The 24,575-nt window shown below is 41.8% G+C and overlaps 1 protein-coding gene across 1 annotated transcript in view; it reads right to left on the bottom strand.

Moving 5' to 3' along the window:
* CDH13 (cadherin 13) overlaps positions 1-24,575 on the bottom strand; it is a 669,381-nt gene that overhangs the window by 5,264 nt on the left and 639,542 nt on the right. Inside the window, exons 12-13 of the mRNA XM_089539817.1 lie at positions 7,444-7,674; positions 3,895-4,110 (exon numbers count right to left, since the gene is read on the bottom strand). Of these exons, the coding sequence (XP_089395943.1) occupies positions 3,895-4,110; positions 7,444-7,674 (447 nt within the window). The remainder of the gene's footprint in view (positions 1-3,894; positions 4,111-7,443; positions 7,675-24,575) is intronic.

The raw sequence follows: 24,575 nt of genomic DNA, 5'->3' as shown, positions 1-24,575 counted from the left end.
CTGATCTGAGAAAAAGTTATGGTTGTCAGGAGGATTTCAAAAGGACTGATTAGAACCACATGTAGAACCTCCATGTCAAGGGACAGTGTCCTATTTCTGAATGTCAGGGGCATAAAAATAAAATACAGGAAGCCCATCATCTTCCTGGCTTATTTGTGGGCTTTCTGGAGGGATGCATTTGCCCACTGTTGCAAATAGCGAGACTGAACGTGGATCCTCCATCACAGCTGTGCTTGTATTTTCAAAAATACCTCTGGTCCTAACTCAACTTGGTTTTGAACTTCTAATTATTAAAACATTTAATGCTTTAAGTCTTCAGGTTTTGCAAGCCAGGAGGAAAATAGAACTATGTGACATCTTAGGCCTTTAGGTCCATTGCTAAAATCGGCAAGGAAGCGGGTGAGGTCTCAAGGGGAGTGGAAATGCTATTGGGGATTTCCGTTTCGACTGGAAGGCTGGAGAAAATTAATAGACTGTTAAATACGAGGATATCTTTGAGGCTTATTTGCAATCACATTCCTGGCATCTGTGTGATATGCCATTCCCTCGAACACCTGAGGCCTTTCACACTTAGTTTGACAAATTAATTTCAATGCAGAGTCTGCAAAACTCATTTAATCTCTTCACATCAAGTTTAGTCCTTGCCTCTTCACTTTAATGGAGTGTTTTATTTGCTGCTTGCTAAAGTCCAGCTTTTCAGTTTATGCAGCCTGGCTGGCCCCAACTTCAAAAGAAGACGTGGTTTCAAACAAACTAAGCAACTGTTCATGATTATCCCTTTTTTCAAAATGCGATCTTGGCTCTCATTACTTAAAATGGAGGGTAAATTCAAGCAGTGAGTTTTGTGCAGAACACACATCTGTGAGCTCATTTCTCCACCGGAGTGGTTCACATTGGAGCTTAAAACAGTTTTTGGACTACAGCTCCATCTACAAGGATATAGTTCCCTGGTTGCTCACGTAATTTCCTCGGAGAAGGGCTCAGGTAGAATCCCTGATGTTCCCAGGTAAGTTGAGGAAAGAATTGGGATGGGAAGAATTTTCATACACACTTCAAAAATGGTCAGATATGTAGATGTTTGTGTTGGGAAGCCCTGATAAGAAAAGTTCTGGACTGAGCAGAGTATTTGCAGGTCAAGATTTATTCAATGCAAAACTCACAGGTGATTTTTTTTTTTTTTTTTTTTTTGCACAGAATACAGCTTTTTTCCCATCACAAAATAATAACTGAAGTTTGTTCTGAATAAGTTCAGAACTGCAAACAGTTTTCACAGGAAGACTATTACTGAGAAAAAGTACACCATGGTTTGGTTCCTTGAGAAAAGGCGGGCTATAAATAAATCTTATTATTATTATTATTATTATTATTATTATTACTTTCTTGCAAATGGCCAGAATTCTGTTGGGGACAGGGGTCTTATGTTTTCATAAGCAGACTTATGTCTTCAGGAGATAGAATTGGACAATGCTCTAACATCTGTATTTGATAGAGGGCTGTTGATATGTAACTGCATAGCAGAGCCAGCAAAGTGACTGATGTGCATCATGACTGAAACAAATCGGGACCGATGCGCTACAATCCCCAATGTGCTATGGGCTCTTAATGCATGACCGGACATCATCAGGGGGTTTCTGATATGCATCGGACTCTACAAATGTATCGAATGGCAATGCTGATAGCTGAAAAAGATGGAATTTCCCACCTCTTTTAATACAAGCAGCAGCTGCATATGCATTGTGGCAGCAGTCTGCCATACTGCATTTTGTCAGAGCCATTAAATTCAGTCATTCAAAAATGGGGAGGGGGGGAATCCAACCACATATCATTTCAGTGACTTCCTGAACAGGCACATATTCCAAGCTTAGATAATAATTGCCTCATTTAAATGATAATATCAAGATGTTTTTGTTCTGTTGAGAGATTCATGGTGGGGCTGCAGTTGTACTGAATAGTTCTCTCATTGCGTTATTTGTGCCCACTCCAGATTGTCAAATGTACACACGTATGCACAAAATTTGGCATAAGAAACAGAAAAAGGGGGGGGGACCCTTCTTCATTTGATGGAGGAATTTACCTCCCATGCAGAAGTGTCTCATAAAGCATAAGCACTGAGAACCAAGCTAAAGAAATAAGAGATTTTGGTCGTTGCAAAATTAAGCCAATAACTTTGCCACCAGCAATGGGGACATTTCATCTGTTCAGTGCACATTAAGGGCCTCGTAGGTTTTTTTATGGCATCATAATCTTTGATTATTCTGATAAATATTTGGACTGCAGAAGAGATTATGCTGAAGTTAATGGCGGTGATAAAACGAACACCTTGGCATGTGGAATTGAAAAACCCAGAAGTGAAATGGGCAACTTTTGGCTGCGTAGCAAAATCGAGTGCTTAAATTTCTTAAGCAGTCCTCTTTCTTTAGCGTCCATGGAGGCTAAGCAATGATAAGGTTGCAGTAACTGCAAACATATTTAACTATTGTCCTTTCACATTGATAATTGAAAATGGTAACTCATAGGGCTTGTCTACATTGCTTATATACCCTGAGTTCTCCCTGGGCTGGCTGTATATTGTTTACACTATACAGCCCCAAACCCCCAAATTGGGTCTGGGTTGTTCACACAAAACCTGGACCCAATCTAGGGTTTCCACCCCTTGCCCTGCATTAAAAAAGACTTAGCTGTTGTTCTGGGTTTTCCAGAAAACCCAGCGCAAAAGACAGTGATGACTGGACCTTACCTTGTGGTCTCTATGAGTATCACTGCTGAATGATGGGCACAAGTCACTCTGGGGTCTGGCTGGACATCATATTTTGACCTCAGAGCAACTTGCACCCGAGTGGTGGTGCTAGCCAGCTCACAGCGACCACACGGGAAGACATTGTTGCCATGTTTTGCTGCAGCAGGTAAGGGGGGATTCAAGTGGAATTTGGTCCCAGAATACTCTGGAGCAATACTTTTGGCAAATGTAGAGACGCTCATAGTCGGTAGGACTATGTTGGGCTAAAAAAATAAAGAGTCATACAATGGTCAGTAGTACCTTGTCCTTTCCTAAAGCCCCCCTGTTCAGGGTGAATGACATGATTCGTAGTTTCCTGGTACTTCAATTTATTTAGCAAATATTTAGTATATAACTTGGAGTCAATATCCACAAGGCTACTAGGTCAATATTTATTGGGATGCTGTATTGTATTTTAACACTTTGTATGTGAATAACCTTTGGTCTAAGCATTAATAAATGACTGAGGAGCAGTACAGACTGGTACTTTGTGCCGGCCTGACTGTGTACTAGGGATGAACTAGGGAGGAGCATTCACATGCTCCACTGCCTACAGAGCGTACACCCGTCCACACGGTGCACACCATGATGACGTGCACTGGGTACAGCACCCAAACGGCACTGGCCAGAAGGGGCGTCCTCATGGTTCACAAGTGCACCGTGACGCCTCTTTTAGGAAGCTGCCCAGAGCAGCTTCTTTTGGGGCAGATAGGTGCCACAGCACTGATCAGGGCAGGAAGAGGCCACTTCTAGCCACCCGTCTGTACTGCCCCTGACTGACTCATAATTGTGGGTTGTTATGGCCAAGTAACTCATTTGTTGGGGAAGAGACTGATATAGGAAAGAGGTGCACTGTGTGGAGAGGGAGCTGAAAGCTCAGACCTGAAGCCAATATTTATTTTCTGAATTATTGAATTTTCCCCACTTTTTTCCATTCCAGAGGCTTGGACAAAAGAACCAAGGCAACCTGTCTTAAGAGCTGGGTTTGCTTGCCATGAGCCATAATGGCAGAGGATTCCAAGAGCTAAAGCCTTCCCAAGGTAAGGTTCCTTTTTCTCTTCCAGGGTTTGCCTTAAGTATGATTATGGATGTCATGAGTGATTGTCAGGAAAACTTACAAAATAAACTGAAGAGCGAAGTGAAGGCTAGGACCAGGCTGACGTGAAGGGTGGATGATGCGCTGCAGTCAAATTTGTATTTCGTGCAGGAGCACACCTGGATTTTCAGTTCTGTACTGTTAGTTAGAGGAGGTTTCCCAGAATCTGTCACCAAAATAGGGATGTTGTAGTTGGCTTTCTTCAAGTTTTGAGGCAGGATGACTTGGGCATGGGTATCTACGAGAAATAAGGAGGGAATAGTTAGGGATTTTTGAAAAAAACAAAATAGCAACATTCTTATCAAATGGTGTCAAGTGCTATTGAGGCAGTCTGGTGTTGCCATTGAAATGCTGGGCTAAGACTCTAGAAGACCAGGATTTGAATCTCCTCCCAGCCATAAAAACCCACTGGGTGATCTTGGACAAGTTATATTAAACACAGTGATTCCCAAACTCTGGTTTTCCATGTGTTTTGGACCTCAGCTCCCAGAAGCCTCAGTCATCTTGGCCAATGGTCTGGGATTCTAGGAGCTGAAGTCCAAAACACCTGGAAGGCCAGGATTTGGGAGCCATCACTGTCTTAAAGGAATGACATACTATCTCTGAAAATTTCATTAGTGGTTAGAATTCTTATATGGGAGAAGCAATAGCTTCATTTTGCCTTCCGCCAGCTGCAGCCCTGGGTAACTCATGTAAAATTTGGATGAAAACTCCGAGTTTCATTTTGGAAGCCACCAGCATCCACTGCTTCTATGTTTATTGTAAGACAGCCTTCCACAACCAAATGGTTTAGATGCAATGGGATCTTGTAACACCTTTGAGACTAACTGAAAAAAAGAAGGTGGTAGCATAAGCTTTCATAGACTAAGTCTAGCTTATCAGATGGACTGATGAAGGACAAATTTTGTTGAAAGGGAAACTTCCACAACCTAATAGCTTAATAGATGTACTGTACTGTGATTCTTCTCACCCCCATATTGAAGCATGTATTCTCTTACAAATTTAAATATATACAGTCAGCCCCCCTATATGCGGGGGATCTATTCCAGAGTGTATGCTCAAGCCCCATAGGAAATAATGAGACACATGCTTGTGGCGGGGTGCGGGGCGTATGGTGCGGGTACGCACCTCATTACTTCTAATGGGACTTGCCTTCTGCATAACCTCAAAGTGGCGGAAGGCAAGCTTGCCTTTGAGGAGGGCTGGCTGTATTTCCTCTGAAAATCCACATTTCATGTGTATTGAAATTTCAAATTTCAATTTTCTGTATTTGGATATATTTGAAGCTCCAAGAAGTGGACTTCAACATTTAGAGAAGGGTGAAATTTGATGGCTTGTAAGAGCCTGTTCATTTCAGATTAGAATCCCCAAGGCCCAATTTTCTGGAGCACCTGTTGTTGGAGCTGTTCCACTGAACAACTTTCAAAAATCACGTAATGAAGGCTGTTCTTGAACAATTTCTAAAACTCTTATCAAGGACAGGACATCTATATTTGCAGTCACAAAGGAACAAGAAGAAAATCTCATTCTGAGGTTGGGATCTAACAGAAAGAAACACATGCCAGACAACACTCCTCCAGACCTATAATTTCTTGTGAATCGAAACCAGCAGGTGTGCTAGTTATCCCATTGTCTGGAATTACTGCAATGTACTGAGTCGACGCTATCCCCTTGGGGCACTCATTTTCCATTGAAGACATGGCAAAATTCCCACTCACATCAAGGGAACAGTATTCAATACTTTTCAAACACTAGGCATAACTTTTGGTGCCAATTAAATAAAGGGTATTTTACAAGCAACTTTGCCCAGCAGAAATCTGTCAGTCTCTTGACTTCGTTGAGTTAAAGTTTTGGATAGCTTTGTGTCTCGGTGAATATTGAAGTCCATCAAGGAGACTTTGGCCAGGATTTGAGTGTTATGGCTGCAGGCAGTGCTTTCAACAACAGCATCTAAAAATTTCCAGCGCCTGGCTCTTTGCTGTGACCCAAATTTAGTTGGACTCTCTTCACATGGTTCGCCAACATGTTAGGCCTGTGTTTAAATGAACTTAAGATGCTCAGTGCTATACAGCAGAATGGAACAGAAAACCTGCACATATTCAATGAGGGATCTTTGTTTCTGTTTTTTCGTTAGAGGCAAACACAAATCCTAGAAGAAGCGAAATGTTTTGAAACAAAGTTTTCTTGCTGAAGGATGCTTACACTTTTCTGATGGATCCAAGTTCTTTGTACAGTTTTGCTCAATGTTTTTCTTCTTTTTGTGATAGTGTAGCCTTTCTCAACTTGGCACCTGTTGTATTATAATGCCAGTCATCCCCACTAACCATTTTAGTTGATGGGTGATGGGAGTAACAGTACAACACACCTGGAAGATGCCAGGATATAGAAGGTACTACTTGAATTATTGCCACATATCCATAGCAGACCGCATAAGTCTTCCATGTGGGGAGATCACAATCAGAACCATTCCTCTTGTCTTTCATTCATGGAAACTGATGCACTGCATTCACACAATCAAGAAGTCCCATAAACAGATGGATTCACTTGAACTAGGTACTGTGTAAGCAGAAATAATGGATGGTGGGGATGCAATCTGAGTCCCTTTCAACTAGCTCTTCTTTATGAACTCTGCTTTGGAAATAGAGTCCCACAGCGGTTTCCTTTCAAGGAAGCATAACAGCATGTGTGTCAGAGATGTCTGACACCACCAAAATCTGGCCTTTCTTTGATTAGATCAAGCTTGTTATACAATCTGAATCTGCTGGACCTGTTTAAACAATGGTAACTAGCTATTTCTTAACACCTTCCATTCGTTTCAAGGCTACACTATGGCTAGAATTCTGTTAGGGATATCATGACATGTGCCAGTGTCCTTTTTGGGACACTGTTGAGGTTGGTATGTCCTTCCTCCTTTTTCAGTACTTACAGCCCCTCCAACTTACTGTAACTTATCCACCCCCAGCCACCCCATATATCCATTCCATACTTTGCAGTGAGGAGGCAGGCTTGGAGAAGCATCTAGCTGTGTATCCATAGCCAGGTGCAAAATGATGACATCAACATTGCAATCCACTGGGTCTCTCTAGTGCTTTCTGCCCTGCTGTGATCATTTCGCCTTTGCCTATGGGGATATACCTTCTCTGAGGCTGCCACCACACTGCAGAATTAATGCAGTTTGGTACTGCTTTAACTGTCATAGTGCCATCCTATGGAATTCTGCTGGTAGCTCAAGACTGGCACAATCTTGGTTCTATGGAGGTTTCTCAAAAGCAGTTTTTGATGTAATATAAGGATGTGGCATATGTAGGTCTAGATAGACTGCAACTCCCAGCATCCTTCACCATTGTTTATGCTGGCTAGGTCTGATGGGATTTTCAATTCAAGACCCTTTGGAGGCCCACACATTCTGCAGCTCTAATGGGACATGCTAATTGCAGGGAACATCAAAACCATATCAAAAGTCTAATCACAACGAGTTTTACTGAACACAAGTGTGCAGAGATAAAAGGCACGGAAAGAGGAGAGAACGAAAGTGGAAGATTAGAAGTGCTATTATTTCTGATGGACTTACTGTTGATTCTGGTGATTTTCCATACTTTATCTTGACCAGACTGTTTGCTCAACTCAAATTTGAATGGCTCTGTATTCGGGTGAATATCCTTATCTAAGGCGCCAAGGATGACCTTCACATCTTTCATGTCTTCGCAGACGCTTGATACCGTTTGATAAAGGGAGGGCGGATTGTCATTAACATCTTCCAGTGTAATTTGCAATGTCCCTGTGCCCGTTGCCGGAGGGCTACCTATGGAAAAAGTCACAGACTTTATGAATTGGACATTTGCATACAGTGTACACATTGATTATGTATGCAGAATCAAGACACTCATACAGTAAGGCTATAGATCTTGAATAGACGAGAATCCGGAGACATTATTTGCAGCCCAACAACTCCTTTATATGAATTATTTTCAACACCAGTGCGTTCCATTTCTGGCAACTGAAATAAAAACTGACCAAGCAGTAAATAAGTAAATAAAATAGAAAATGCTGTCTTGTGGTTTAGAATCTGTGGGCTAATAGTGCACACTCATGCCTGGTTACTCAGAAGTAACTCCGACTATGCTCCTGCAGAGTAATTTTATACATCCTGGAATTGATGGTGGACTCACCTCACAGGGACTATCCCGCAGCCAAGTTTGTGATGTACAAATTCAAGATATGTAAAACATGATTATGCTTTGTTCTCTATAAATCTCAAGCAGAATTAACTAACCAGGTGATGCAGAGTTGACCCTTTGATTTCTCTTATTGAAGATTTGCAATGGATTTGATATGGAGGTTAACCAGGCATGGCTTTCTGGCCCAGTGACACTTTTCCTTGACTTGATCAACAACAATGAAATCTCTTTACTTCTGAAACTACAACAATTGTTTCTTATGCCCTGCTGTTTCTTATTTGGAAAGATGAGTGGGCCATTGTTTGGCCTACAAGTTGATGTATGCTAAACCAATCTACACCCCCCAGAACAAAAGATGGACCAGAACATGGCCTTGGACAGAAATCTGTTTCTAAAATGCCACTCATGACAGCCATCCATTAAAAATGAGCACAAAAGAACAGAACGTTTTTAAAAATGCACACAAATGCCCAACATTGAGTTACCATCTCCACCATCATACCTGGCTTCTGTAGCATCCTAGGATAAAGTACTACATCTCCCAATAATGGCCTTTGCAGTACATATGCTAGCATAACTGGAGTTTATGTCAGCATATGGAACAGACATGATTCTAGCCTGCTTGGAATGTGTGCACCAATTGTATGCACACTTGACCTATGGTGATGGTTGAGTACACACTTTTAGAAAGATGTACCCACACAAAACACTGATAGACAGAGTTTCTTTTTAAAGTAAGCTGTAGAGTCATCTGAGTCAGTACCATTTCCAACGCACCCACTTCTCAATCTGCTTGGAAATAGGCTATCCAGAGTTACTCATCTTTATGTAGCACACTATGAAATTGTTAACTGTGGAGATAGTGATCTGTGGAGACAGTGATTCCAATCTCCATCAGAAATTGACTTCAGCAGAAATGACAACGGGTCTAATGGCACCTTCAGCACTAACATGTGTTGTTTGACGCCAGCTTTTTCCGGCTACAGCCTACTTCATCAGCAGTGTCTGCCAAATGTAAACTTGTGTTGGTTTTTACAGTGTGACTAGACAAGGCTGGCATCCTGTTGGTGACTTCGGATGGCATACTTCCAACTTATGTTATCATAATTTACTTTTTTGAGTCACTGCAGAGGCCTTAATTCTGTTCTGATCATGTAACAACCCACCTCCCACCAATGCACTATTTTTAGTGTGACAGTGCCCTCGCTCCCATGACAGCTCTCTCAGTGGAGAGCAGCAGAAAGTGTAGAGATGCATCCAGTTATTTTCCTTTATTTGGATTCAAAGCAATAAAGTCAGCCCAAGGACCTTTGGCAGCTCCCTAAGGATGCCTGACACTGTCCATCCAGGCAAAGGATGTATTCTGAGCCATTCTGGGAGCCTTTGTGGCTTAAGAAAAGGGTATGCATACTCTAAAAAAATAAAGGAGGGGAGGACAAAGTGCAGAGTATGGGCTGCATGTGGGTCTTAGGATTCCAAAACAAAGCCTCTGAAGTGTCCCTCAAAGTCTCCAGACCTCCCCCCTCTCTCTCCTTTCTTTCTTTCTTTGCATTGATGTTTTAGGTGACTTTTTCACCCCCTCAAATAGGCCCCAAACACTTCCAAATGGCTGCAAATTAGGAACAAAAATGTGGCCACATATTTGCCAAAAGGGCACCTGGAAATGATTTTATATCATTTCTAGCATACGGAAATATGGCAGCCCACTGAAGGAGTGAGGGAGGGAATGGTCAGTGATGTAGACTTGAGTTGATCAACTCAGACTGGACTCAGACTCAAGTTGCCAAGTGACTTCACTTGGATTCAAATTGGCAATAAATGAGGCACTGATTCGACTTGACTCAACATGACTCGAGACTTGTATATTTTTTAGAAACTGACTTTCTGGTCCAACTTCATCCAGAAAGAGAAAATGCATTAGGCAACGAGTGGGAGGTGAGGTCTACTCAGCAGACTATCTCCACAGTTTTAAAAGAATCAGTCCAACTGAAACCCATCACTTAACACATTTGCTGTTTCTGAGAATTTACCCCCCAACTTTGTACACGTCATTTTGATTGGGAAGTCGAAGGCTTTCATAGCCGGCATCCATAGTTTTTTGTGGGTTTTTTGGCCTATGTGGCCATGTTCTAGAAGAGTGTATTCCTGATGTTTCACCAGCATCTGTGGCTGGCATCTTCAGAGAATGCTGACCTGGAAAAGTGTGTGTGTGTGTGTGCGCACACACACACTGTGTGACAATACACATATTAACATGGGACTCCTTACACACACAGGGTCACACAGTATGTGTATATACACACACACACACACACATACACACAGTTATTTTGATTGTCTAGTTACTGAACTATGGACATGCTCACACCACCTCCTCCTTTTTGTCTGTTAAAAATTGGCTCCCAGACTTGAGACTTGACTTGAGACTTCAAGTGGCAGACTTGGGACTTGGTGTAAAAGACTTGAATACATCACCAGAAACGGTTCCCACCCGCTCTTGCATTTGTCCACTCCTGAGCATTTATTTCCACCTCAACTATTTCCCCAAGCTAAAAGGACGCTGGACACATCTCTGCTGCTCTCTCAAATCTCCACTGACATTGAAATGGCTGTTGGGATGGGAATGCGGGCAGCCGCACTGGAAAGGGGGATGTGTTAGGCGTGCACTAGGAGAAGCTTTGTAGTATCAATGCAGCACACTCAGGTCCTCTGGGAGAAATTTGCTACAACCAATAAAAACTAGGTTGTCTATAACTGCCCAGAGGACCTTCTCAGCCATCGCTTCCAGATTATGGAACGGCTTGCCGGATGAGATCCGTCACATAACCATCTTAAACAGCTTTAAAAAAGCTTTTAAGAGGGATCTTTTCCAGCAAGCCTTTCCTGAATGGATGCTTGATCACCAAAAAGGAAAAAGTAATGTATTGATCTTGTTGCTGTTTTGCTGTCTTATTATTCTTTGTCTGTTTATTTATCACTGTTTTAAATTGTCACTTACTTTAATACGTTTTATATTGCAAACTGTTTAATTCTATTTTAATGGGAGGGTGGAAAGTGTTGCATCGGCTTCGTATATGAAAATGTGAAACAGTGGCAATGCCGAGTTCATCCAACTGACAGCCAGTCTACTTTGGCAGCTTGGCTGGATGTAATCAGACAGAAAGGCCAAGAGGGTAGTTTATACACCATGCAGTTGGTGCAACCTTTTGCTCTCATGATGAAAAGAGATCTCGAAAGGTGCTGCTCGAAGCAATCTTTCCGCAGGTACCTGTCTTCCCGGAGCAAAACTCAGACCAGCACCTCATTCCCCTTAGGTCAACAAAGAGCTGACAGGTGGTAATAACTTTCTGTCACTTTCCAAAGTTAATCCAAGGACCTTATATACAGGAGAAAAGTATGGTGTCTCATAACTATAAAGTAAGAGTAACCCTCCCCTCCCAATTCAAGTATCTTTGCCATTGATGAGCAGTATTTGCAATTATTCTTCCATTTATTAAAGGGGGGAGGAGGATTGTGGCCATGATCCTGTTGTCATTATGATCCAGGCATAATTACACTGATGTAAGCCTCAGCATGGTTTTCTAGGAAGTATAAAAGCCACAGATGCTTTACTGTGAAGAAAGGAAGGGAGAGTCTCCATGGTCCTTATTTATCCAAGAAGGCTGTTGAGTTGACTCCAAGTCACCAGCTTCTTCAGGAGAGGGCAAGGTCTTCAGTTCTAAATGTGCCTTGGAAAGGCTGGCTTGCAAAACTGCCTGACCTGTGTGTGGCACAGGCAGTTTTCCAAATCTTCTTTCCTAGAGTGACTTTAGCTGTCTAGTGCTCATTTCTGTTTCTATGCCAAAGAGCCAGTGTTGTCTGAGGACTGCTCTGGTGGCCGTACGGCCAGCATGATTGCACCAAACTCTGTTACCTTCCCACTGAGAAGTGGTACCTATCTATCTACTTGCATTTGCATACTTTCTAACTGCTAGGTTGGCAGAAGCTGGGACTAGTGGTGGGAGCTCACTCCATCATGCAGCACTCTGGCCTCGAACTACCAACCTTGTGATCTTCCAATCATCAGAATTGGCATTTTAACCACTAAGCCACCGTATCCCATTCATGGATTCAATGGGTCAACCCAAATTGAGAATAATAACAATAGGGTCTAATCCTCTTGATGTCTTGTGCTGGCATACATTCCTCTAAGGAAGCAGTTGGATGATGATGAAGATGAAGATGATGATGATGATGATGATGATGATGATGATGATGATGATGATCACCACCACCACCACCATCATCATCATTGGTTAATGTGGAATGCCTTCAAGGTTGCTGAAGCAGAGATGTATATTTGGTTGTGAAGGCATTTGCTTGTACATTAGGTTTCAAATTTGGTTGCACACTGTTGTCACTCAACACAAGGACAGTATAGCCCTCCTGATACATAAGTCTGTATGCAGACATTATTATGGCCCGTTACACACGGGCCTTAAAGTACGGACTGGGTCCATACTAGGGTTAGGAAGGGGTGTCCCTTCCGGACACCCCTAACCCTAATACGGACTGAGTCCGTACAAAATGGCGGCACCGCCATTACGGCATCATGAGCGTGCCGCCTCTATATGGGGTGGGGCGGACGTGATGTCATCACGCCGCACCAGGGCACATAGTGCGCCCTTTCCCCGGCCGCAGAAGGAGCTCCAAAACGGAGCTCCTTTTGCCGTTTGTGTCACTAGTCACAGCCTTTAGATGGCTGCGCCAGCGATGCAGAGGAGAAAGGGGCCAAGCGGCCTCTTTCTCCTCCTCCCCTTGAAGCCCCAAGGACACCCCTTTCCAGGCCGCAGGGAAGCGGCCTTTTGCCGCTTCCCTGCGGCCTGAAAAGTAGCGGATTGGGGCCTCGGAGGCTGCCGTTCTAGCAGCTGAGGCCCTGATACACCGGGGAAAGGGGCGGGTGCAGGCTGCCCCAAACGGCCGGTCTGTAACCCACCACAGAATCATAGAATCGTAGACCTAGAAGGGACCACAAGTACAACCCACGCCCTGCAGATTTATGCTAGGCAAGCACAAGCCATGCTGCAACTTGGTATGCCAAAGAAAGAAAGAAGAGAAAACTCTTTCCCAAGTTCTGGGACATCACCTCATCTTTGAAATGGCAGAAAAGGAAAAGACTGAAGGCTGAAAGGAAAGCAAAATTAACATGTTCCTTTTTTTAGATCTGAGAAAACAGTAACTGTAATAAAAGATTACTTGTTAAGATGATAAATTCTCCTAATAGTGACACTTCGTCTGTTACAGACACATAAGCGCATAACAAAGGCAGGATTGTCAAGATTCCTGTGTGTTTGTCTCTCTGTCTCTCTCTCTCTTGTATCACAAGGGCTGAGGACTGAATTCCTTTTAATGAGAAAGAAATCATTTTCTCACTTATGGCTGGACTAATTGAATTTTCAAAAAAGGGAGGCTTCTATACGTTTCCTTTTGTTCTTGATATATTATGAAGCCAAGTTCAGAGAGAGGAGAATGGATGAAAAGACAGTGGAGCATTTGAAATATGAGCTGAAAAGTCACCCTTTCGTGCACTTAATTAAAACACTATCTTTAATTCAGTGCATTTCATTCCTAGACTATTGGGGTTCTCTGTCCTCTTTATCTTATATTAATGATAGGAATTCTTTTCTTTTCCCCACCATTTTTGAAAAAAGAGCTCAATCACATTGCAAAGATGGACTTATTTTTCCAGCTACAGATATAAGGTTTTTTAATTTATTCTGTCTTGTTTACTTGTCACCCTTTTCTACACGTTTTAAAGATCCTCTGGTTAATACAGTATGAGGAATGAAAAATGACCTCTAGTCCGTTCTCGTGACTTATGGCTGCTGTGTATTATTTATACCCGTGTATTATTTATAACCAATTACTCAAAATACACCCGAATTTCAAAAGAAAAACAAGCAAATGTCAAGGCCATAAACTGAAAACTGTTAACAACTTTGCTGGGGGAGAAGGAGGGACATCACAAAAGAAGCCAGAGATAAATGGATACAGTTAAGGCTGAATTAAACACCCAGCTAAGTATACTAGATTCACATTATTCATTCTGTCGCAGTATACGGAAAATAAAGGCTATAAATGGCAAATAAAAATAGCTTTAAGGTGTTCCCCCCCCCCACCTTTTGTTAAATACATAGAGTATAGATTAATCCCAGAGGAAGCATTTGGGTCTCATTGCAGTGTGAGTGTTAAATCCACTCCAGAGTTGAGTCTGAACATGAAAGTCACTATCCCAGGTGTTGAACTCTGTAGAATCATAGAGTTGGAAGAGACCGCAAGGGCATCCAGTCCAACCCCATTCTGCCATGCAGGAACTCTCAATCAAAGCATCCCTGACAGATGGCCATCCAACTTCTGCTTAAAGACCTCCAAAGACAGAGACTCCACTACACTCCGAGGAAGGAGTTTGTTCCGCTGTCGGACAGCCCATACTGTCAGGAAGTTCTTCCTAATGTTGAGGTGGAATCTCTTTTCCTGGAGCTTGCATGCATTGTTCTGGTCCTATTCTCTGGAGCAGCAGAAAACAAGCTTACTCCCTCCTTAACATGACATCCCTTCAAGTATTTAAACAGGGCTGTCATATCACCTCTTAACCTTCTCTTCTCCAGGCTAAACATCCCCAGCTGCCTGAATCGTTCCTCATAGGGCTTCATGGTTTCCAGACCCTTCACCATTTTAGTCTCCCTCCTTTGGACACGCTCCAGTTTCTCAACATCCTTTTTAAATTGTGGTGCCCAGAACTGGACACAGTATTCCAGGTGGGGCCTGACCAGAGCAGAATACAGTGGCACTATGACTTCCCTTGATCTAGCCACTCTACTTTTATTGATGTAGCCTAAAATTGCATTGGCCTTGTTAGCTGCCGCATCACACTGTTGACTCATGTTCAACTTGTGGTCTACTTGGACTCCCAGATCCCTTTCACATGTCATTTCATTCAGCCAGGTGTCGCCCATCCTATATCTGTGCATTTCATTTTTCTGCCCTAAGTGCAGTACCTTACATTTCTCCCTGTTGAATTTCATTTTGTTAGCTTTGGCCCAGTTTTCTAGTCTGTTCAGGTCATTTTGAATTTTGATCCTGTAGTTTCAGGACAACGAACAGCGTCTTTAAAATTTGGACGAAAGTTCCTTCTATCACAGGCGGTGGATTTGTCCGAAGGAGAGGTATTGAAATGCCAAATATTGATGACTGGTTGAAAAAAATCACTGGATACAATTGAAATGGATAAAATAACGCTGCCACTGAAAAGGGAGGTGGTTAAAGAAGAACGCATATGGGAATCTTGAGTCAAAAACTGTAAAAGAAAGATGGTCAATTTAAGCAATAATATTTCAAAGAGGGTTTTTATTTTACTAAACAAGAAGCAAAAAGAATTCAAGAACCTGCACAGTTTGAACACCAACCAGAATAATATATTAAATATAAGAGATAAAGATATCAAGAAGAAAGAATAGAGGAATATTGGCTGTAAATCTGGTAGAGTAACAAGCATGGGGGGAGGAGGACAGGGGTTAAGAGTCACTGTAAAATCATACACAAAGCAATGTTTTTAATTGTAAATAAATCAATAATTAATATTAATTTAAAAAATTGGACTAAACTCAGAGTGGATTCATATTCAAGTTGCTTGCCTAGCTAGAAAACCCAGAAGAACACTTTTAAATCGGCCAGTCTGGGTTGGGAATGTAAATCTTCACTTATTTCTTTTTCTTTTTCTTTTTTTTTTGCAAGAAAGAATGAAACCTATCAAGATTGCATGAGGTTTTTGTTCATTTTTAACATTTTTGTGCATGCGTCAGCACTTTTCAGCAAACAAAATTGTGAAGGGCTGTTTGCAGACGTTTTATGCAAAACATAATGCAATCATCCCTTCATTTCCACAGATTTTCTTTTTCTTCAACCACCCACAGCTTGAAAATATTCAAAAATATATAAATTCCAAAAAACAAACCTTGATTTTTGCTATTTTATATAAGGGACCTCATTTCACTATGCCATTGTATTTAATGGGACTTGAGCATCCATGGATTTTGGTATTCATGGGGGGGCCTGGAACCAAACCAATGGATATCAAGGGCCCATAGTAGTTATTTGTGCATTTTTTGCTTTGACTCAGTGGGAAAAAGTATTGGTCCATCTTGTCTCAGCAAGTGATAGAGATACTCACTGCTGTTGACAATATTTGTTTATATGGTTCCTTCGGCATACTATTTCCCATCAAGGATGAACATAACATGAATATTCTTTACCTCCTTAATCAAGATTGTCGTAACCTTGGCAAAAAAATATGGATCAATCCTGAAATGTTGCCGGGAAAAATGCATTTTAAATAATTGTCTATGATTGCTATTTGGGGTCAGACTAGATAGCTACTTGAGACCTTATAGAAGTAAAAATGATGGTGTTAAATTCCCTTTTGCCCGTCTTTCGGCAATGCTTATGATCATTCAGCTTTCTAACTGCCTGTTCTATAAACATTATGCTACGTTCCATAACAATTCCTGCACAGTAAACAACTTTCTTGCTGAATATTGTGAAAGTAAGTTAGCCAAGAGAGGAGGAGGGAAACTGCTCGATGTATTTCTGGGTTTCCTATAAAAGTGCTCAAAATGCTTCATTCGGGGCTCTGCAAAGTTTTGAAAGCTGTTTCTTGCAAGGCCTGCTGGCGTAACCAAATAGACTCGCTTTCCTTAAATCTCCAAGGTCTCTAGCCTCACTGTTTTCTGCTACACTACTTTGGGCATATCATGAGATGACATGACTCACTGGAAAAGATTATGATCCTGGGTACGGTGAGAATCAGTAAGAAAAGAGGAAGACCATATTACAGGCAGATAGACTCAATGAGAGAAGCCATGTCTGTCCTGAGTTTGCAAGACCTGAGCATAGTTGTTGATGACCAGGACTCTTTGAGGTTTCTTAGGAGTTGTCCACATGAGCAAAAAGTACCCCATTCCCAGCCCAAGGCCAATGTTACCTATTTGCACAACGAACAGTGACCCACTGGAATACCAAGAGTTTTTCCCATTAACCAGACTTTGTCCCAGAGTTGGCAAAGTCAAGGGAAACCCTGGTGTTTTCCCCAAACCTCAGGTTGAATACACAGTTTTGCAGTATAAAAACAGCTGGATTTGGCCTGAATCTGTCTGAGCCAGCTGTTCTCATGCCAGGCATCACACCTTCCCCCTTCACCATGCACAGGGAAAGGAGATAGCCTATCGCCAGAGCTGCCACTGCCACTTCCATAACTGCAGAATCTGCTTAGCATGCCACCACTTCTCCTGGGCTCATCAAGTGAGAAGAGATGGCATAGGGACCCACTCATCTCACAACTGGGGCAGTTGTTGAACAGTGGAACAACAAGTAAGCAAATCCTTTTAATTCAATGTGTTTACTCTAGGTCAGTGATGTCCAAACTCTGGCCCTCCAGGTGTTTTGTGCTTCAGCTCCCAACATCCCAGACCATTGGCCAAGGTTGCTGAGGCTTCTGGGAGCTGAAGTCCAAAACACCTGGAGGGCCAGAGTTTGGACATCACTACTCTAGATATAATGGTCAAACTTCCGGTTGGTTACTTAGGGATATGTAAGCACCCTTATGGAAAAAAGATGGACATTTTTGTTCAGCGCATCACATATACATTCTCTGTTGGCACGGTGGTGAAATGCATGTACTGCAGCCACTCACTCACAAACCATAAGGGTGCGAGTTCAATACCAGCCAGGGGCTCAGGGTCGACTCAGCCTTGAATCCTTCCATAGATTGCTAAAATGAGTATCCAGATTGTTGGCGGCAATTGGCTTACACATTGCAAACCACTTAGGGAGCGCTTAAGTGCACTGATGAGCGGTATGGAAATGTACTTGCTATTGCTACATTCAGCATAAAGTTGTGGAGTTGTGCATTTGCTGCCTTTGCACTAGGGATGCAAATCCTTAACTCTTTCATCCTTCCATGCAAAGGCAAATAATTGCGCTAGTTTTCTCCCTGGTGTAAAACAAAGCAATTACCCTGCAATATTCTCCCCATATCCAAACGTCCTGAAGTCTTGCAGAGGAATTATTCTGCAGAGGGAAAACACATTTATCCATGCAAAAAGCCATTTTCTTTACACGAAATGGGCAATGCTCAAGGAGCTTCAGCACAAAACTTGGGTGGTGACGTTGTGTACTTGTGGGTAAGAGGAGATTTCTCTGTTGCTGTACCAGGATTCCTAGTTGTCGAGCCGAGAACGTGAGACCGTCCAACAGGTTTTTCCGTATCCTCACCATTTCTGTGCAGTTGGCAATAGAGCTTTAAACCTTTCTTACAGGTGTCATTATTGCTCTTGTTCTTAAAAGAACTTCTCGCCTTTGGCAAAACATTGACTTGTCTGTTTCACCTCACTCTGAGTTCACCCTTCATCCATTACCATTTTCCATATTTATATAAGAGCCTTCAATCTTCTAGTTGATTCTGGATAACATAGTCACAAAAGTTTATCTAAATCCCTTTTCTGTGAGAATGTCTTATCAGTGACTATTAGGGTGTGTGTGTGTCTGGAGGGGAGAACTTTAATCAGACTTTCTAAATTATTCTGGAAACCCATTTTAGAGTTAGTGCTATTATCATCTCACACAAAAGAATGGGGAAAAATAATCAAACACATTAATAGACTGAATAACAGAACTTTTCTTAAAGCTGTAGCATATAGCCGGAAGCCAAAATAATCTTGAGGAGCATAAACGGCTGATCTTGCAGTCTCACACACATTCCCTGAAAAGTGCTGAACTTTCTGTTGACTGCTGCTCTGATCTCTTCTTGGTTCTATCTAAACACTCACTCCTGCTTTCCTTACCCTCATCTGCTTTCTACTAGCCCACATGGATGAAAAGCTTTACCCTATAGAATAATAGATTCATAGAATCGTAGAGTTGGAGGAGACCACAAGGGCCATCCAGTCCAACCCCATTCTGCCATGCAGGAAATCACAATCAAAGCATCCCTGACAGATGGTCATCCAGCCTCTGTTTAAAGATCTCTAAGGAAGGAGACTCCACCACAATCTCCAAGGGAAGCAAACAGCTCTTACAGTCAGGAAGTTCCTCCTAATGTTTAGGTGGAATCTCTTTTCCTGCATCCATTGTTCTGGGTCCTGTTCAGCAGAAAACAAGCTTGCTCCATCCTCAATGTGACACCCCTTCAAATACTTAAACAGGGCTATCATATCACTTCTTAACCATCTCTTCTCCAGGCTAAACATACCCAACTCCCCAAGTCTCTCCTCATTAGGCAGGGCTTCTAGACCCTTCACTATTTTGGTGGCCCTCCTTTGGACATGCTCCAGCTTCTCAACATCCTTTTGAATTGTGGTGCCCAAAACTGGACACAGTATTCCAGGTGAGGCCTGACCAAGACTGAATAGAGGAGCACTATTACTTCCCTTGATTTAGACACTCTCCTTCCCAAACTGGAAAAGCTAGAGAACAGCCTTGCTGGGATCTGTAAAGGAGAAAAGTAGTGGTGAGGTTTATGTTTCTTGGTGGAAATGATGAGATTTGGCCTTCTATCACATCATGTTTTCTGAATTTTCAAATCCCCACCCACTATGAAAATGATAATGGAAAGGGAGCCAGGAAGCCAGGTTAGTAGTAGAAGCATGGTGTGACCTCATTTGGACTCAGGTTGGTTGTGGATGGACTTAACTCAAAACAGAGCCAGTATAACAAAGTAACAGAGGGCTATTAGAATGGATTTGAATACATTTTGAGCCCTTGCCTCTTGCACTCCCTTTGAAAATATCTTAATTTGAGGAACTTGTGGGCATCCAATTTAATGCAACACCGCTGACCAGCTGCCGGCTTGACCCTTCCTTCCCATTGAACATTTACACTTGCAAACATCATGTAGCCTCTATGTCAAAGATCTCCTCATAAAAACTTCCCTGGCCAACCATTCAGGAAGCTGTGCTTTATGCACAGCCATGGATTTCTTTTTTTGAAAAGAAGTTAGTGGAAACTTAAACACTTTCTTATTTTAACAGATCAATGCTTTGTATTCCAACCCAGGTCACGTCTATAGTTCCTCCGTAGGAGACAATAAAATTTATTCCGAATCCATGTTGTCCGTGTATCTAAGAGCACATTCTGGGCCTTTGGTGACCTTGATGACCTTGAGCTTTGACTTGAATTTTTCTCCCCCAGTTCTCTCATTTAGTCTTCTCTTTTCCTTTAAGAGAGGTGACGGTTGCACTGTGAACTCAATGGATTGCTTTTCTGTGTTCCTTTTAATACACACACACACACACACACACACACACACACACACACACAGAGCTGATATTGTTGAGAAAAGAAGTACAAAGAAGAACTGAAAGGGTACTTGGGAAAAATTCAATGATGGTTCTCAAGCTGATGTACCAGTTGCCCAAGTTAAGCCCTGGATGTACCCCAAAGATGGCATTTCTCCCTTTTTAAAAATGCTTTGATTAAAAATGACATGTTGCAAGAGTATGTATGCTCCACAGCTGGCAATAAAGGGGGAATTTAAGAACTTGTATGAAAGGACTATCAAGATGAAACAGCAGGAAAGGAATCAAACAGTTCACAAGCAATTGCAACCTTGTCTAATATACAGAAAATTGTTCAGATCGGTATGCAGGTGCCAGATTCCTTTGCAAGGATATAGTCACATAATTCAGGTTATTTGTTTAAAAAAATAAAGATTAGGATTAAAACTATAGGACGGCGTGAGGACCAAAGGAAAGGATCCCAGCTGTGGACATTACCATACGGAAGTCTTTAAAGCTGAGTCCAATACGGTTGAGGAGATGGAGAACATCTTGGTTATTTGGGTTGCAATATCCATAACAGAATCAACAGAGACCCATCTATGAATCCAAAATAAGGGATGGGTGATGTTCACTGGTTCATATTTTTAAAAGCATTGTCGAAAATGTACAGATCTCCTCATTAATTTGAAAGAATTTAAGACTTCAGAGATCATAGAACTGAAAAATTGACCATCCATGGATACAGCTTTGAATACTGAATGAAGTTGTGCTATGAATCCCTATGTGCTTACCCAGATTTGTGGTTATGAATCAGGAGATGCCTTCTGATCCTCAGCACATGCCCACTCTTCAAATGACCGAAAGCAAAGGAAAAACAATATGCAAGCCAACAACTACTGTAACAACAAACAGCAAGGAGTTGCTTTTCAATCACAGTATCAAGAAATAGGAATGAATTCCTTGAGTAGGAAGGGAAAGGATATTTAAAAATATTCTGGAAAAGATAGAAAAACATGTGTCTTGAGTTTTAGGAAATCCTCACAAAGGTAGTCGTGGAATGACGAGAATCTTTGCAGTTCACTTTTTCAGCACCAAATTTGTGTGTGTGAAGAACTATTATCTTCTGTTCAGAAAATGCTACTTTTCTGAGCCAAATATGTGTGAAGTTTATACAGAATAAATGGGCAATTTCAAAGACTTTTTTTTTTTGCAGTGGGAAGAAAATGGTTAAAGCTGCTCGTTGCTTCCTTTGAAAACAAAATGGCCAAAGAGCTATAGTGCTGCTCAAAAGTAACATCCAGGCTTGACCCATGATGTACAAAAGGCTGTTGCATAAGCCAGAATCTTGATGGTTAGCTGTGCATGCATAAGATCCACTACAAAACATTGGACATTTTTGTATGATGCAGAATGGCTATGGCTGAGATTTTTGATACAGGCTGAGTCTCTTTTATCTGGAATTTCAAAATACTCCAAAATCCAAAGCTGTCCACACGGATGGCTGAGATAGTGACTCCTTTGCTTTCTCATGGTTCAATGTATACAACTTTTGGTTCATGCACAAAATTATGTTGTATAAAAGTACCTTCAGGCTATGTGTATAAGCTGCATATGAAATATAACTGAATTTTCTGTTTAGACTTGGAGCCCAATTCCAAGATAAGTCATTATCCATGTGCATGCAAATACAGGTATTCTAAAATAGAAAATGTTCTTGCACATGCACATTTAGACCCAATACAGATAGGCAGAAGCGCCATCCTGGGGCTGATTTAAGGGCTCTGTAGGGCTGGGCGTCCATATGCCCCCAGCCCTAAAAGCGGCTCCCATGCACCATCTTGCCACAGCCTTGCCCACACGGGGCACGTGATAATGACGCATGAGTGTTTGCACACCCAAATGGTGCTCACCTGAAGCAGTGGCATTAGGGTGCGCGAGCGGCATTATGGCACTCCTAAAAAGAAGTCTCTCCAGGTGGCTTGTTTTTAGGGAGCGCGTCGGTGCGGTGCAGTATGGTTGGTGCAGCGCCAACGAGGGGCAAAAATAGGTGGCATGGAGCTGCTCGTCTGTATCCCCCCAGAGTTGCACATATGGTTGGGAAATGTTACGAGTCACTACCAAAGTGGCATTGCTCAAATAACTATGAGTATAAAGTCATGCTCCATCTCCTTGATCTGGGACATAATTTCTCCTTTGCTCATAGCCAGTGTTCCCATTGTACTTCCATACGGTGTTATGTTATTTTTCTGTCTTCTAAATAAAATTTCAAGCAAGATGAAAAAGAAAGAGAGACTGGTGGACTATGCAAGACTGTCTTCAGATGGTTTTAAACAGTTGAACAGGATCACATGGGAGAGAGAATTAAAGATATATCATATGAAGATAAGCCAAAAAGGGATGGACAGTCATAAGTTAATCACTTCCTAGTCTCATAATCTTCTTGAGTCATCAGTCTTACCAGCTGATTTCATGTCATGCCATTCTGCTAATATCCCCGCATTGCATTTATAATCAATCCAGATGATATATCTTCAGCTGAGACAAAATCCTCCCATTTAAATGCATTTCTCTTGCTTTTGGAAGAAACAGATCCATAAAGGAAACCTGCACCTCTGTCTCTTTTTCTGTCCTCCTCCTCCTCCTCCTGCCAACAGATATTTGACTCTACAATTTATAAAAAAACAAACTGCACTTTCAAATTACTCTCACTCATATATTTCAATAATACATGCAATTCCTGGGTTTGAGTAATTATGCTTCAAAAGGCAAAGCTCTTATCAAATAGCTGCTGACACGTGCCATCTATCTTAAACACAGTTTGCTGCAAATTATTTTCCCCCCAGATCTGCAGCTTACAGTGACTAATTTAAACAATATTTTCCCTGCGATTCATATTTTGCAAAAACTCAAAATGACAAGTAAAGGATAAGCATTCAATTTATTTTCCCTTTTCAATTAATAGAGCAATTAAAATAAAGGGTGTAAAAGCAGCTTTAATTGGGTTGCCATGGCCACTAATTGCCTGATTTCCTTCCAAATACTGTGTTTTAGGTGGAATCAATCTGCTGTAATTTAATTTCAGTCACCATGATGTATCTAAACAGGTTAAGGCATATGGAAAGACAACCTGTAGATGAATCATTCTGCAGGCTTCTGTTATATTCATCATATCAGCTGGCCTTTTCTTTCAAATGATCTGCCTCATGTCAGTGAAGGACACCAAAAGTGAACCTTCATGGAGAACCTTCACTTAAGATCACTTTGGTTTTCTGTTTACTATAGTCTACTTAGCTGATCCCTTCTACTCAGAAAACAATACAACCCATAAGAAACATTTGATCCTCTGAGTATCTGAAGGAACTCATCTGTTCCAGCTTTGAGATCTTTGGGAGAGGCCTTCTCTTGGTCTTGCCACCCTCAAAGGTGCATTTTGTGGTGAGTCAAGACAAGGCCTTCTTGGTGGTTGCACCCAGACTGTGACACTCTTTTCCAAAGAAGATAGCCTTAACTTCGGTGCCAGCCACAGACGCTGGTGAAACGTCAGGAATAAACTCTTCTAGAACATGGCCATATAACTTGAAAAAACCCACGAAAATCTACAAAATACATCAAGCAAATGTATTTTGTAGATTTTCATGGGTTTTTCAAGTTATATGGCCATGTTCTAGAAGAGTTTATTCCTGACGTTTCACCAGCGTCTGTGGCTGGCACCGATCTGGGGCAGAAAGGGTGGCGTCTTGCTGCCTCTTCCTGCCCATCTGTACAGCCTCTTATTCAACCTATGTAAAAGTTTCCTAAGCGCTTAATTTCTGCTTTCATAGATTAGAGCCTCTGGCCCAAATCCAATTTGCTTGTCCTAAATAGGGTAGCCTTCATTAATGAATTGATGTAAACCTCAGGCCACAGATGGCGGCTGAATTTCAGTCTCTCTGTCTGGGTTAGACTGAAATAAATAAAATGAAAGTGCTCAACAGATACAGATAGTACCTTGACCTTTATAGAAACCAAGAGTGTACAAAGCAAATTAGGGCACTCATTCAGAAGGGGGATTGGGTTATAAAAGGGAGATTCTGTCTAGAGAAAAGGTCACATTTTATTACCTATGAAATTAAATACTGTGCTCCATCAACTCTTCAGTAGCAAGGCTATATCCCATAAGGGCCTGAGGGGTGAAGAAGACCACATGCAGACAAACAAAACTAATCTCTACATGC

Source organism: Sceloporus occidentalis, unplaced genomic scaffold, assembly GCF_023333645.1.
Source record: "Sceloporus occidentalis isolate IW3139 unplaced genomic scaffold, rSceOcc1.0.p SCAF_10, whole genome shotgun sequence".
Classification (NCBI taxonomy): Eukaryota; Metazoa; Chordata; class Lepidosauria; order Squamata; family Phrynosomatidae; genus Sceloporus; species Sceloporus occidentalis.
This window is presented reverse-complemented; position numbering and strand designations above follow the sequence as displayed.